General features: G+C 46.3%; 5 protein-coding genes across 5 annotated transcripts; 2 read left to right on the top strand and 3 right to left on the bottom strand.

Annotated features, from left to right (window-relative positions):
- Window positions 1–3106: 3106 nt before the first annotated feature.
- On the bottom strand, window positions 3107–4408 carry LOC121467113 (signal recognition particle receptor subunit beta). The gene is made up of 3 exons (XM_041708344.1): window positions 4218–4408; window positions 3821–4127; window positions 3107–3763 (listed from the first exon to the last, which is right to left on the bottom strand). The coding sequence occupies exons 1-3, from the start codon at window positions 4321–4323 to the stop codon at window positions 3442–3444; spliced, it is 735 nt and encodes a 244-aa protein (XP_041564278.1). The 5' UTR covers window positions 4324–4408; the 3' UTR covers window positions 3107–3441.
- Window positions 4409–4464: 56 nt separating this feature from the next.
- On the bottom strand, window positions 4465–5304 carry LOC121467114 (guided entry of tail-anchored proteins factor 1). The gene is made up of 2 exons (XM_041708345.1): window positions 5153–5304; window positions 4465–5095 (listed from the first exon to the last, which is right to left on the bottom strand). Exons 1-2 carry the CDS (start codon window positions 5222–5224, stop codon window positions 4631–4633), a joined length of 537 nt encoding a protein of 178 aa, XP_041564279.1. The 5' UTR covers window positions 5225–5304; the 3' UTR covers window positions 4465–4630.
- Window positions 5305–5909: 605 nt separating this feature from the next.
- LOC121467078 (erythroid differentiation-related factor 1) lies at window positions 5910–10564 on the top strand. The gene is made up of 6 exons (XM_041708105.1): window positions 5910–6046; window positions 6103–8581; window positions 8639–8879; window positions 8942–9253; window positions 9313–9506; window positions 9575–10564. Exons 1-6 carry the CDS (start codon window positions 6026–6028, stop codon window positions 9940–9942), a joined length of 3615 nt encoding a protein of 1204 aa, XP_041564039.1. The 5' UTR covers window positions 5910–6025; the 3' UTR covers window positions 9943–10564.
- LOC121467080 lies at window positions 9999–10270 on the bottom strand. The gene is made up of 2 exons (XM_041708107.1): window positions 10198–10270; window positions 9999–10134 (listed from the first exon to the last, which is right to left on the bottom strand). The coding sequence occupies exons 1-2, from the start codon at window positions 10216–10218 to the stop codon at window positions 10039–10041; spliced, it is 117 nt and encodes a 38-aa protein (XP_041564041.1). The 5' UTR covers window positions 10219–10270; the 3' UTR covers window positions 9999–10038.
- Window positions 10565–11174: 610 nt separating the features above from the next.
- On the top strand, window positions 11175–12004 carry LOC121467079 (chorion protein S18). Its single transcript, XM_041708106.1, has 2 exons — window positions 11175–11307; window positions 11427–12004. Exons 1-2 carry the CDS (start codon window positions 11293–11295, stop codon window positions 11934–11936), a joined length of 525 nt encoding a protein of 174 aa, XP_041564040.1. The 5' UTR covers window positions 11175–11292; the 3' UTR covers window positions 11937–12004.
- The last annotated feature ends 312 nt before the right edge of the window (window positions 12005–12316 follow it).

Genomic DNA, 12316 nt, shown 5'->3' with positions numbered 1-12316 from the left:
CCGCTCAAGTTCAAGTTAATTTTTTTTTTTCTTTGGGGTTTTGGTCAACTAACGGTCGGGGATGCGATCGTAATTCAATATCCTTCTCAACGGCCCCCCGTCTAACCTCAAAAATGTCCGTCTGCCTTCCAGTGAATTCTGCTTCACCTCTGGCCCCAAAACAGATTTCTGAATTTCTGAATTTCTGGTAATCGGAGCCGTTCGGGGATATCGTATGTATTTTTTCGACTTGCCTGTTGCGTTTTTCTGCCTAATCAGTCGTGAATAATTTGCAGCTACTGTGTACGCCCCAGGATTTGGATGGAGGATCGGGGTTCGGGGATCGGGCATCGCGGAGACGCTCCTTCCGCTTGGCTAAAGCGTGTCTGCAACATATGGTTCCCTCTGACTCCCTGGCAGCCCGTCTGCAGCTGTAAAAAGTCTGGCTCTGGCTGCACTTTGCATTTCTCGACCACTTTTTGCGCCTTCTGTTCTTTTTTCGGGTGTAGCACGTGCTTCAATGCACATGACACCAAATCAGAATCAGATTTTTTGCACCAGGGCTCCGGACAGGAAGTGAAGGAGTCAGTTGGCAAGGGGAACAAGTGGTATGGAAAGTCTACAAAATTTCAGTTAGAGTTATAAAAAAGCTAAGACACTTTTTTGGGACTTATAGTTTTGGTTTATTTGCCCTCGAAATACAAACGGTTTTTCATATACCAAAGCTATTATGCAAATATTTTGCAACATTATTTTTATCGAAAAATAAACGCATCCATAATATTATAACAAATATTAAAAACTGCTTATTTTTAAACATAAAGATTTTTCATATTTCCAAATCATAAATCAATTCTTGGAAGAGAGAAAATGACTCTATTTATAGACTATGAATCTCATGGCTATAATATATTAAAATATTTCAAATATCAAAATAAGTTTTCCTAAGTCACAAGTTTTCTTTGGTAGTTAGCTTATTATGTTCAGTACAAGATTTATACTTGATTCAAAATGTTGATTAGATTTTTACAATTATTATTGGGAACTCCAAAGCCGATATGATAATACCCCAAAAAATCATCAAAGGGAAAAAGTGGCTTATGGACAACATTTAGTGTTTAGCCAGAACGCAGTCACAATCTCCGGATTAGGCAAACCCATTGAACACTCAGAATGCTCGACCCGCCTTTGTTTTAATCGCACATTTCCCCGAAATTCGCAGCTTTGACCACCATCAATCCGCTGCGAGTGCCACCAACGAAGCTGGCCAATTGACCACTTCCATCCTCGATGGCAGCTGCCAGCAGAGGATTGGGATCGCTCGCGGCCAGGGACATCCGCCCAGGGCCAGCCAACTTCCCCAAGAAATTCGGCAATCATGAAAGCTCCCGATTCTTAGAAATTAGCCAGCCTAGAGAAACTCTATCTAGTCAGAGGAGCCGAGGGCAGGCGAGCTCATTGATTTTGGAGGCGGCTGTTTGATCTTCGACCGGGCGAGCGGATCGATGGATTGATCGACTGCCCGAGCTCATCGACAGCTGTTTCAGCTGGCTCGTCAAAGTCTCAAATCGCGAAAAAGGTTTGAAAGCTTGCGCATGCGCCAAACGTTTGCTCAGCGGTCTAATAATAATCCCCTTCCTGGGACAGTTGGCCAAAAGCCAGGCTTTGCCTGGAACTGGATGCTAACTGGCAGTCGAGAGCGGGGCTTGTTCTTATAAATCTAAAGCAAACACAAGTTCCACCAGCTGGCTAAACCCCTTTTATGAATTATTATGTCTTGGTCTGTGATCTTTGAATGAAATACAGCTGTTGACATTGGATTGGCATGCATTGTAGTTGCTGTTCTTTCTTTTTCAATAACATTTTTTAGGAATTTTAAAACAAGTAAGAAGGCTTTAGTCGTGTGGCCAGATGTGATGTGTGACCAGATACTCGTATCATTATCTTTGTTATGTCTTTTAAACTTCATTTGTTTTACTGAAAAATGTAGAAAATGTTAGACTTGTCGATAGATATTAACCGAAGATATACCACTTTGACATCAGATGCCTGAAAGAAAAGTTATGGATTTAAAACGGCAGGTTTTCACTTTTCTGCATAGACCATTTTTTTCGGAGATTAAGAAAGGGGGTACATCACAAAATATGAAAAAAATCGGCCCGAAATTACAAGATTTAAATTACAAGATTTAAACGCAGATTTTTAAAGAAATAAGCCACAGGACTTTAAAGATATACCATTTCGAAATTGGATGCTTGAAAGAAAAGTTATGACATTAGAACTGTTCGCTTATGTTCAAATTTCTGCAATGCTATTTTTCGGAAATTAGTTAAGGAGTTAATATCGTAAAAATAACAACACAAAATTTGTAAACAAAATTTAAATGCAGATATTTAAAAATATACAATTTTAAGATTTCTGTTTCAAGTAATATAGTTATATTGTATTCGTTGAAAAATATGTAACAGGTAATAGAAGCGTTTCCGACCATATAAAGTAAATAAATTCTTTATTATTATTATTATTATTATTATTATTATTATTATTATTATTATTATTATTATTATTATTATTAAGTCCTCTGCCACTGCTCTGCCGGCAAACTCCTATCCTATAGGGCCTTGGCGATCGCTGATGTATGAAATTGGAAGGGGGGTGCTGCACACTCTAAGCTTAGTATTGCAAATGCAGTTCCACAGATGGCGCCACCTAGACCTCGATTGTTTTGGGAGGAATATCAAGTTCAAAGTTTGTTAGCTGAGTAACGGGTATCTAAAAGTCGAACTACTTAAAACTTATATTTTAATTTGTAGATCATTTTACATAAATATTTTACATGAATTTACACATTTGTAAGTATTGGAGCGCCATTTCAATGATGTGTTAGAAAAAGAGACTAACTTTCTATAAATTTCGATAGTCAGATATCGATTGTTATAAACGTGATCTCAGATTTAAATTTTATTTTCCATTTTTGGGGTCAGAATTGTGAGCGGAATTTATATCTGCAAATGCAACTGCCAAGTTCTTTTAAATCGATTTTTTAATAGAAAATACTGTACACAATAATTTCTCGAGGAACAGTTTTTATATTTCTAAAACCACCATTAAGCCCAATAATTGTAAATGCGTTTATAAATGCACCTTGTTACGCGCATGTTTTTTATGAATCGTTCGATACATAATTCTTATTCATAAAGCGACCGACAAATTAATGCTAAAAGTACAAAAACTTCCATAGTGACCTAAAATTATAGGGAAAATATAAGGGAGGCAGAGGTCTGGAAAAACGGGTATTTAACAATAAACGAATTTATACTCTATCAGCGATATAGGCATAGCATATATACGATATTGAGGGCGCTAATCAGTAAAATAAATATCAATCTGTTGTTTTGTGTTCTGCATTCATTCGTTTAGGATTCCAGGCTATTCTCAGTCTGAGAGCTTTGTGCCGCCACTTCACAGGAGGCGAGCCAGCCAGTCAGTTAGGGGCTTTAGTTCCTGATCCTTGGCGGAGGCCTCCACAAACTGAATGTTCTGTGCGATGTGTGAGAACTCGAAATCGCGTCCATGTTTGCCCAATGTGATGGACTTGCTGGCATCGTCGTCGCCCACGGATTGCAGTTTGCGGCTCCTGGTATCGCGCACTATATGGAGCTCCTTCTCTAGAAGATTTTTGATCACCTGAGCGCTCTTGGCGGTGGTTTGATCCTGTTTGTTGCAAAGGACCAAAACAGAGCAGGGCTGGGTGGCACTGTCTGACAAGATGGTGTACAGGAAACTGGGAAAACAAGCGGATTAGCAAGGGTTCCAGCTAAAACAACTCTTTCAAACTCACTCAGCAACATCGCGGATGTCCTTCTGGGCCGTAACAGAGTCCACTACAAAGACAATGCCCTTAGCCCGGTGTTTATACAGCTCTAAGCACTTGTCGCGCACCCTGTAGTGTCCGGGTATATCCACTAATCTGGCAGATGAGCTGCCTGCCTGGTAAACCTCCACGTTCTCCTTGATCGAAGTAAAAGTAGTTGGGAATTTGCCATGGAGCAGCTGCATGAAGATGGCACTTTTGCCAGATTCACTGAGGCCGGCGAGCAGGATGTCTTTGCGACCAGCAGAGCGTCTTCGCAGGATCACAAAGATGGCTAAGGGAATGGATTATTAAAAAGGGATTCCAGATTTCAGGTGAGACTCCCGGGGACAAAAGGCAATCAGCTACCACGTGGCGTACTCACCCACTGCAATGAAACCCAGTAAAAGGGCCACTAAAATGGGACCAGTGTCGATCTCGCCCAGCTTGATTTGTTTCCGCTCCCTTGCATTTTTATTTAGTTTGTCCATTTTCGGCTAGCAAAAACACCAAACAAATTGCTTGGGGGAAAATGACACGCACTCATATAAGGCGAGCCCTTTGCAACACTGTCTTAGCGAGTAGTGTTGAAAATCCAACATATGCAAGGGCGCTGGATTCAAAAACTTTCCTATGTGAAAATACATTTATTTTATGTGTTTACTATGTTTACAAAAAATTGGGCCGTTACATTAATAGTGTTAATGCGTGATGAAGCTTAGCAAACCATAACAAAGTACGTAGTGTCGAGCGCTCTCTAGCATCTAAACTAAATGGAGGGTTTTCATCCGAACTAAATCACGCCCTGCGGTTTTTCACCAGACCGTAGATGAGGCGGAAAGTCAGGTTGCAGGAGAAGGCCCAGGCGGGCACGGAAATTGCATTGGCCACGCCGGTGGGAAAACTGAGGAGGCCCGTGAACGGTGCTAGGCTGATGCCCTCGTCGATGATCATTACGGGAGTGCCGCGATTCCGGATGCTGACAATGACCGTGATCAGCGAGAGCAGCACCTTAGAGCCGTAGAAAACGGCCGTGTCGATGCCCATCCGCATCAGATTCTCCACTCCCCGCGCGGATTTAAGTTTGGCCTCCGCCTCCGTTACTTTTCGCTCGGCGCGCATAATTTTGATGGTCCTGGCATATTCCCCCGAGTGCTCTGCATTGCGCACCTCCTCCACTTGTTCCCGGGCGGACTCCACCTCCTTCTGCAGCTGCCGGATTTCCGACGAGTTCCTGGCGCCCCACAAGCGGGACACTTTGAGCTGTGGAACGAAGGGTAAACTGTAGCGGCGGGTTTCACTCCTCCGGGCGATACTCACGTAGTTCCTTATGAAGTCTGGCAGGAATGTGTTCAGCAGGCTGAGCAGCGCGATTAGTCCAAACAACGTCATGGTTTTATGTCAGTTTTAATTCCAATTAGGGGAATTATACGGCCAGTCTGTCTGAATTGCGTAGGAATAACAATATAGTGTGGCAGTATTGAAAAACGGCGTACAGAAAGTCAGCTGATTAGCTTCTGACATGGGCGTCGGAGTGGTAGGGGTCCACTCATGTTCATATATTAAATCTTTAATAAAAAAACCAGTTGAAATTTAAATATATTTAATTAATATTGCATATCGTTTACCTTTTTCTAAGTACCATAGTATGGATGGTGTATACTCAAATATAAATAAAACGCTGTAGGCTTAGATTTATACAAAATGATATATTGGAGTTAATGGTAAGGGAATAAATTCAAAACACGTAATTTTATGCATTGCAAGCGCCATTTTTTATTCTGATAAAATGTCATGTTTTCAGAATTTATAAGCTCAAGCTCCGCCATTTGAACAATGTTATAACCCTTTTATTCAAATAAAGAATTTATTTTAGTGTGAGCACAGTTAAAATACTTTTATCTTGAAATATTCAATATTCAGTTTAAGATTTGCATCAGAGTTTTATTATAAAACAAAGATTTTGGTGACGTTTTAGGAAGCCCTTTAGGTAAGGTAAATATGTTTAATGCAAAACTCTAGCTACGCCCATGTTTCTAGACTACAAGCAAGTTGACAGCACCGTGTCAGCCAGTGCTGGGCAACTCCGGCAGTTATCAGCTGTGCCGGCAAAACAAAAACACATCTGCTCGAAGTTTCTTGAATATTCCACGGGATTGGAATTAAGCGAAGATCCGATGAGCCACCACGACCATGGAAGACAGGAACGAAGAGGTAAGCATCCTACGTCCTACGGAGATAACATAAATAACGCCTAATATTCTCGGCAGATTGAGCCATGTAGGAGCATCGGGCCGCACGAATTGGAAGCGGTGAAGAGCCAGGCGGTGATTAAGTTGTCGCCTGTCCAGCTGCCCGCCCACTTCAAGCGGCTGGAATGCAATACCAACCTTAATCTGCCGCCCCTCAACTGGCTGACCACTTCGCACAGCAGCCACGGATTGCACCAGGCCCTGTACCAGAGCGCCGGATTCGCCAGTTTCCGGCTGGGCCAGATGTTCCCCGACTGCGTGGGCGAGGTGGATGTGGTCAGTGATGCGGAGAACATCAAGCAGCTGCTCAAGCTGCCGTATAGCGCCCAGAGCGCCATCAGCATGGTGGTGCACAAGGTGGGGAACACGCTGCTCCTGGACGAGTTTGACATACAGAAGTATCTGCTGCGCAAGGCGGACGACGATTGGAAGTGGCTGCGCACGTTCATCCTGGAGCACATTCTGACCTACGGCGACACCCAGCACAACTACTGCCTGAAGGAGCGTTCCCGCGAGGCATTGCAAACCAAGAATCTGCTGTCCAAGTTCCTCTATCACAGTCTTAAGCAGACTGGCGATGAAGTGGACTACGACGTGGCCACCACGCCCACTCAGTTGACCAGCAGACGGCAGGGATTGCCCATCACGGGGCCCGTTCTGCCCGAGCCCAAGATAGAGGAGAATGTTCCGGACCCGAAGTCCAGTCATGCCTTCAATAGGAACGTGGTCTGGACCTTCGAGGACATACGCATGCTCATCGGCACCGACATGCCCATTTTTGGAGGACCCAACAGGCCGTGCATCAGTCTGCGTTTGAGGGACGCCGCCCAGCCCATAAACGTGCTGACCGGAATCGATTACTGGTTGGACAATCTAATGTGCAATGTGCCCGAGGTGGTGATGTGCTACCATTTGGACGGCATTGTGCAGAAGTACGAGATCATCAAGACTGAGGACCTGCCGTATCTGGAAAACTCGCAGTTCTCGCCACAGGTCGTGCGCAACGTGGCCCAAAACATTCTGGCCTTTCTCAAGGCCAATGCCACCAAGGCGGGACACACCTACTGGCTGTTCAAGGGGCGCAACGACGACGTGGTTAAGCTGTACGATCTTACCACTTTATGCCAGAGCCAGGAGGCCAAGAAGTCGGAGGGTGATCCGCCCCAGCAACAAATGAATCCCTTCACCGTTCCGGTGGGCATGCTGCTGTACTCGGTGGCTCGCAACATGAAGAACACACTGCCGCACATTAGTCCCAAGGCAGCGGGCAACATACGTGCCCTGCTGGACAACTGCATCAAGCTGCTGCCCAAGGAGCAGTACCCGCAGATCGTGAGCTCCTCGCACTACATACTTTCGGATTTGCATGTGCCGGCGGGCATTGATCCCAAGGCGCCCAAGTTCGAGGAAGTGGATTCCGACGATCAGTCTCTCTACGACGACGATGAGGAGGAGGACGAAGAGGACTATGAAGACGAGCTCCTGGACTGTAACTTCTCAAGCGAGAAGAGCTACCAAAGCAGCGAGCAGGGTGGCGGCAGGGCCAACGTGGCTGTGCGACATATTTGCGATGCGTTGAGAGACTTTAAGTCGCATGCCAAGAAGTCAAAGCCGGCTCCACTCTTGGCCACAACTGCCGAGCGGTGCAACATCTCACTGGAGCACATCAGTGCCGGACTCTCCTGCCTGCAGTACTTCAACGGGAGTCAGGAGGAGAAGCTCAAGGAGTCGGAGACAAATGCCAAGCAGGAGGAGAAGCGACGCATTCTGCACGAGGAGCAGAATCCCAATATGGCCAAGCCTTTCAGTGCCATTCCTCTGCCCTATGAGCAGCTTAAACTCAGCCAGCAGCCGGCGCAGCAGCCGGTTGTGAAGAAACAAACGTCCAAGGCCAAAAGAAGTAAGTCCAAAGAGCTGGCCACAACGGCAAGGTCCAATAACGTCAGTGCCAGCAATCGCCAGATGAGTGCCAAGTTTAATGCCCAGCACTTTGGCTCCTGGAATGTGCACTTGAAGCTGCTGCTCTTGGAGAAGGCCTGTTTGACATTTGCAACGCTGGCGGAGCACTACTACGAATCCCGTAGCTACGGCTCCACGCTGCGCTCCATTGAGCTTGCATGCCGCTGCCAACAGGTACTCAACAAGTACATGGCCAATGTGGTCTCCCAGTACAGTTGTTTGCTGGGTCGAGCAGGCGATTGCTTCTTCCAAATGTCCAAACACTGGGCGTCCATCGAGGAGTATGTGCAGCAGTACGAGGAACAAGATGCATCCATGGGCGTCATTGGCGACGAGTTGGCCCAGGAGCTGGAAGGAGAGGAGGCGGATTGGCCCTCCCTGGCGCCGGCCAACAATGTGGAGCAGGTGATGCTGCACAGCTGCAAGTGCTACGAGCAAGCTTTGGAGCATGCCCACAAAACGGAGAGCAATGAACTGCTGCGGCGACTGGGAAATGTGCGGAATGAGCTGGGTCTCAAGTACATGTACTGGGCTCAAGGTAGGTCACCTAAATATGAGAATCATTATAGTACTAAACCCAATATTTGTGTTTTAGAGGAGTACAGTGAGCTGATGAAGAAGAAAGAGTCGAACAAAGCCACTGAGTATGACCATGCAGCAAGTGCCGATCCTGCCGAGCCGCTGTATGTCAAACTGACTGTCAATTCTTATGATTGCCTGCGTCGCGGCATCGAAGCTTTCAATGCCGTCGAGGATAATGTCAACCTGGCCTTTCTCTATTGTAACATGGGTCGTTTCATGCGCCTGCGCGCCCATCTCACAATGCCCAATGAAAGGTAAGCCATATATTGTCATACTGACCATTAACCATTTCTCATTTTACATTATTGTTATTTAGTGCCATCACCTTAGACAGCCAAAAAGCCTTTTACAGCGAGGCATTCAACTACTACGAGAAGGCCAAAGATTGTCTCGATACTCGTAAGGCGAATGCCGAGCTCTGGGACCTTGTCCACTGGGAACTATCCACTGCCACATTTACGTTAGCCAAACAACTTCAAGACTACAGTGCAGCGGACAAATCAAGTCTGGTTGATGCCTCCAAAGAGGTGCTGGAATTGCTGCAGAAATCGTTGCGACTGTGCGATGTAGAGCACGCTGGAGCTCGCCAAGTTCTGTACAGCTTTCGATCGGGACTGATACACAAAAGGTAGCTCTCTGGCACTTCTAAATATATATGTTTACTAGGTTTATCTTTGACTCGTCCAGGATTGCCTCATTCCACTACTCGCAGCTGCGTTCTCATGGTTGTTGTGATTTTGCTCAGCTACCCAAGTCTACTCTGCAACTTTGCAAATACCACTACGAAAAGGCCACGCAAATACTGGAGGCTCTCAAGGAGGTGGGTGACCTGTTGGTAGTGCAGCTGGAGAGGATCTCCCTCCACGAGTTTCTGGCCGAACGTGAGTATATAGAAGCAAAGGTCACAAGCCATTGATACTTATGAATTTTCCCACCAATCGACCGGCAGTTTCCAACCACAACGCCCAGAAGATCAAGCAAATGCAAGCGGCTTTGGATATTTGTTTACAGTGCCAGCTCGTGTTTGCCCACGTCATCGATGCTAACAGTGGCCAAGTGACCGACGACGAGTTTGCCGGCCATTTGACGCTCTTCGAGAGCCGCTTGCAGAACGCACTGAAGACGCTCACTAAGCTCACGCTGACCGGCAAGGATCCCAAGCAGCTGTCCAAGCTGTACAAGCGCATGTATATGGAAACCTTGACTGGGAAACATGGCCCAGGGGCCCAGCAATCGGCGACAGCTTGCCTAAAGCATTTGCACATGCTGCTCGCCCGGCTGCGGGCCATGTGCGATACCCAACTGGCCCGCGACTAGACGTACGTGTCTTCTGATCGGTTTCAGCCCCCCAGAACCCACCACAACCGTTCGAATTGTATGCATTGCTCGTCGCTTGTTTATTGATGTCTCATCTCAACCCCGCCGCCCGCAGCCGCATTCATCGCTGTCCAAGTGGTCGGCTCCCATCTGCAAAGCAGCCAGCATCAGCAGCACAGCCAACTGTAGGATCTGCAGATCGAAATAACCATGAGTGGCGGACCATTAGCGATGAACAATCAGCCCCAATCTCACCTTGCAGCGCAGACTACTCATTTTGTAAGCGTTTGGAGCCAGTTTTCTGAGCTGGTCATCGGCAGCTCGGCTCTTATAAGGTCTGAGTGCCCTGGCCCAGACGTGTCGTTTATCTAGATTAGCCCCAGTTAAATATCTTGTTCAACAAGACATCTGATGGATGCTCGGGTCCGTCAATCTCAGCTCGAGGTTTTAGCCCATTTTCACTTGCGTTACAAAGCGAATGCTGTTACAATTACTATTATTTATCGTGTCTTTGGCTTTAGTAACAGTTTCCAGACTTACAATAATACGTTTACTTAATTCCTAAGAGCAAGGTAACTAGCTAAAACGCAAAAGACCAATAAAGAAATCTTAAAAGAGAAAACATCCGGAGAAAGATCGATTTCATCCATCTGGTGGCTGCTGTGGCCCTGAGCCTGGCCTACATCTAAATAATTCATTATTCATTATATACTATCAAACGTTTGTGCCCGCCCCATAAGCCATTCACAATTTGTGTAGCGCCACTTCTCACTTGCGTATTATAAAAAGCTTAGCGCGGCAGTTTGAAAAGTCGAACGAACGGCTAAGTGTTTATAATTTTATTGTAAATTTTATCTCAGTTTTTTTTGCTTTTGTATATAAATTCTACCAACGCAGCAGAAAGTTCAGGCCACTGCCTTGACCGCAGTGTGTCACTGAAATATCGGTGTCGAGCTCTCGGCACCGTGGGCCAAATAGCCCCTAAAAGCGGTAGAAACTACGCAGCACGAAGAGTCATGCGGTCGGAATCTTACGTAATGGGGTCTCGTCTCCGGCAGACAATGGCGTAAGCTTAAGCCACACTATCTGGACCGGACCGCATCGAATTGAGAGCCAGCATAGCATTTTGGCCCGGGGGGACTCATTCGGCCTGGCTGCACGTCTCCGGCGGCGTCTCGAGATTGCCGGACAAAGTGCTGCTCCGGGAGACCGGAGAGCCCAAGAAACTTGCATCATATTTGTCACGTAAGAGTTTGGCCTCTGCCTGGATCTGGTATAAAAACAATTAAGTGTGGCATATTGAGACATTAGTTACCTTCGCATCGATCAACTAACCAATTCAGTCTCAGAATGATGAAGTATATGGTGAGTCTAGTTTTCTAAAACAAATTTCAAACAATTTTTAAATAAGAGAGCATCCTTAAAGTGCAATATTATGAAGTGTAAACGACCAAACTAATTTGTATCTTTCTTCAATCCTTTAGTGCATCTGCCTGTGTGCCATTGGCGCTGTTTCGGCCAAGAGTTATGGAAGTGGATATGGCGCTGGTGCCCCCGTGGGTGCCTATGCCTACCAGGTGCAACCCGCTCTGACCGTGAAGGCCATCGTTCCCGCGTACGGCGGCGGATACGGCGGACAACATGGAGGATATGGAAGCAACGCCTACACGGCGGCTCCTGTGGCCTCGGTCTACAGCGGTGCTGATGGCTATTCCGGCTCCGGCTACGGCTCCGGCTACGGCTCCGGCTACGGTGGTGCTCCGGCAGTCGATAGCCAGGCCATTGCCCTGGCCAAGCTCGCCCTGGCCGCCCCCAGTGCCGGATCTCCATTGTCGTGGAAGGAGGCTCCCAGCCACATCCAGCCCGTCTATCCGCCCATCAGCTACGGACCCCAGGTGTACGGAGGCGCCGAGAAGGTCAAGGGCGGTTCGGCAGCGGCTGCCGCCAGTTCCGTGGCCGCTGGCCAGAAGGCGCAGTGGAAGCCCAGCTACTAAACCGCGAACAGTGAATCCGAATCATAAGCAACTAGGTCATAACAATAAAAGCCAAACATCAAGACTTATATTTTGGGTGTGTTCATTTGCTGGGGCCTACAGTTTTTGGTCAAGAGCTTGGCTCTGCATATCTTGCTTGAATTGGCCCAGACTTTGCGTTTTTGCCATGTCACCTGAGACTGAGACATTGAGTTAGCTAAAATTTCTTGGTCTGTAAATTAAATGAAAATGCTGTCTGTTCTTCTAGCCAAAGAAGTGGAAAAGTTGATTTAAAACTTAGTTTAAATTAGTACATACGCTAGAGTAATATATTAAAATAGGTTTTTATTTTTATAAAAATTCACTTACAAATTCATAGACTTTGTAGTAATTTATATTAA

This window comes from Drosophila elegans, unplaced genomic scaffold (genome assembly GCF_018152505.1).
Source record: "Drosophila elegans isolate 14027-0461.03 unplaced genomic scaffold, ASM1815250v1 contig_208, whole genome shotgun sequence".
NCBI classification, from domain to species: Eukaryota; Metazoa; Arthropoda; class Insecta; order Diptera; family Drosophilidae; genus Drosophila; species Drosophila elegans.
The sequence above is the reverse complement of the archived record's forward strand: the minus strand, read 5'-3'. Positions and strand labels throughout refer to the sequence as shown.

Bases quoted from the DNA above. Each gene is read 5' to 3' on its own strand.
- LOC121467113 (XM_041708344.1), bottom strand. From the start codon at position 4,323: ATGGACAAACTAAATAAAAATGCAAGGGAGCGGAAACAAATCAAGCTG. The intron at 4,128-4,217 runs GTGAGTACGCCA...CCATTCCCTTAG, and splicing joins ACTGGGTTTCATTGCAGTGG to CCATCTTTGTGATCCTGCGA. The intron at 3,764-3,820 runs GTGAGTTTGAAA...TTGTTTTCCCAG, and splicing joins GACATCCGCGATGTTGCTGA to TTTCCTGTACACCATCTTGT.
- LOC121467078 (XM_041708105.1), top strand. From the start codon at position 6,026: ATGGAAGACAGGAACGAAGAG. The intron at 9,254-9,312 runs GTAGCTCTCTGG...TGACTCGTCCAG, and splicing joins TCGGGACTGATACACAAAAG to GATTGCCTCATTCCACTACT. The intron at 9,507-9,574 runs GTGAGTATATAG...ATCGACCGGCAG, and splicing joins CCACGAGTTTCTGGCCGAAC to TTTCCAACCACAACGCCCAG.
- LOC121467080 (XM_041708107.1), bottom strand. From the start codon at position 10,218: ATGAGTAGTCTGCGCTGCAAG. The intron at 10,135-10,197 runs GTGAGATTGGGG...TTCGATCTGCAG, and splicing joins TGAGTAGTCTGCGCTGCAAG to ATCCTACAGTTGGCTGTGCT.
- LOC121467114 (XM_041708345.1), bottom strand. From the start codon at position 5,224: ATGACGTTGTTTGGACTAATCGCGCTGCTCAGCCTGCTGAACACATTC. The intron at 5,096-5,152 runs GTGAGTATCGCC...TTCGTTCCACAG, and splicing joins CAGACTTCATAAGGAACTAC to CTCAAAGTGTCCCGCTTGTG.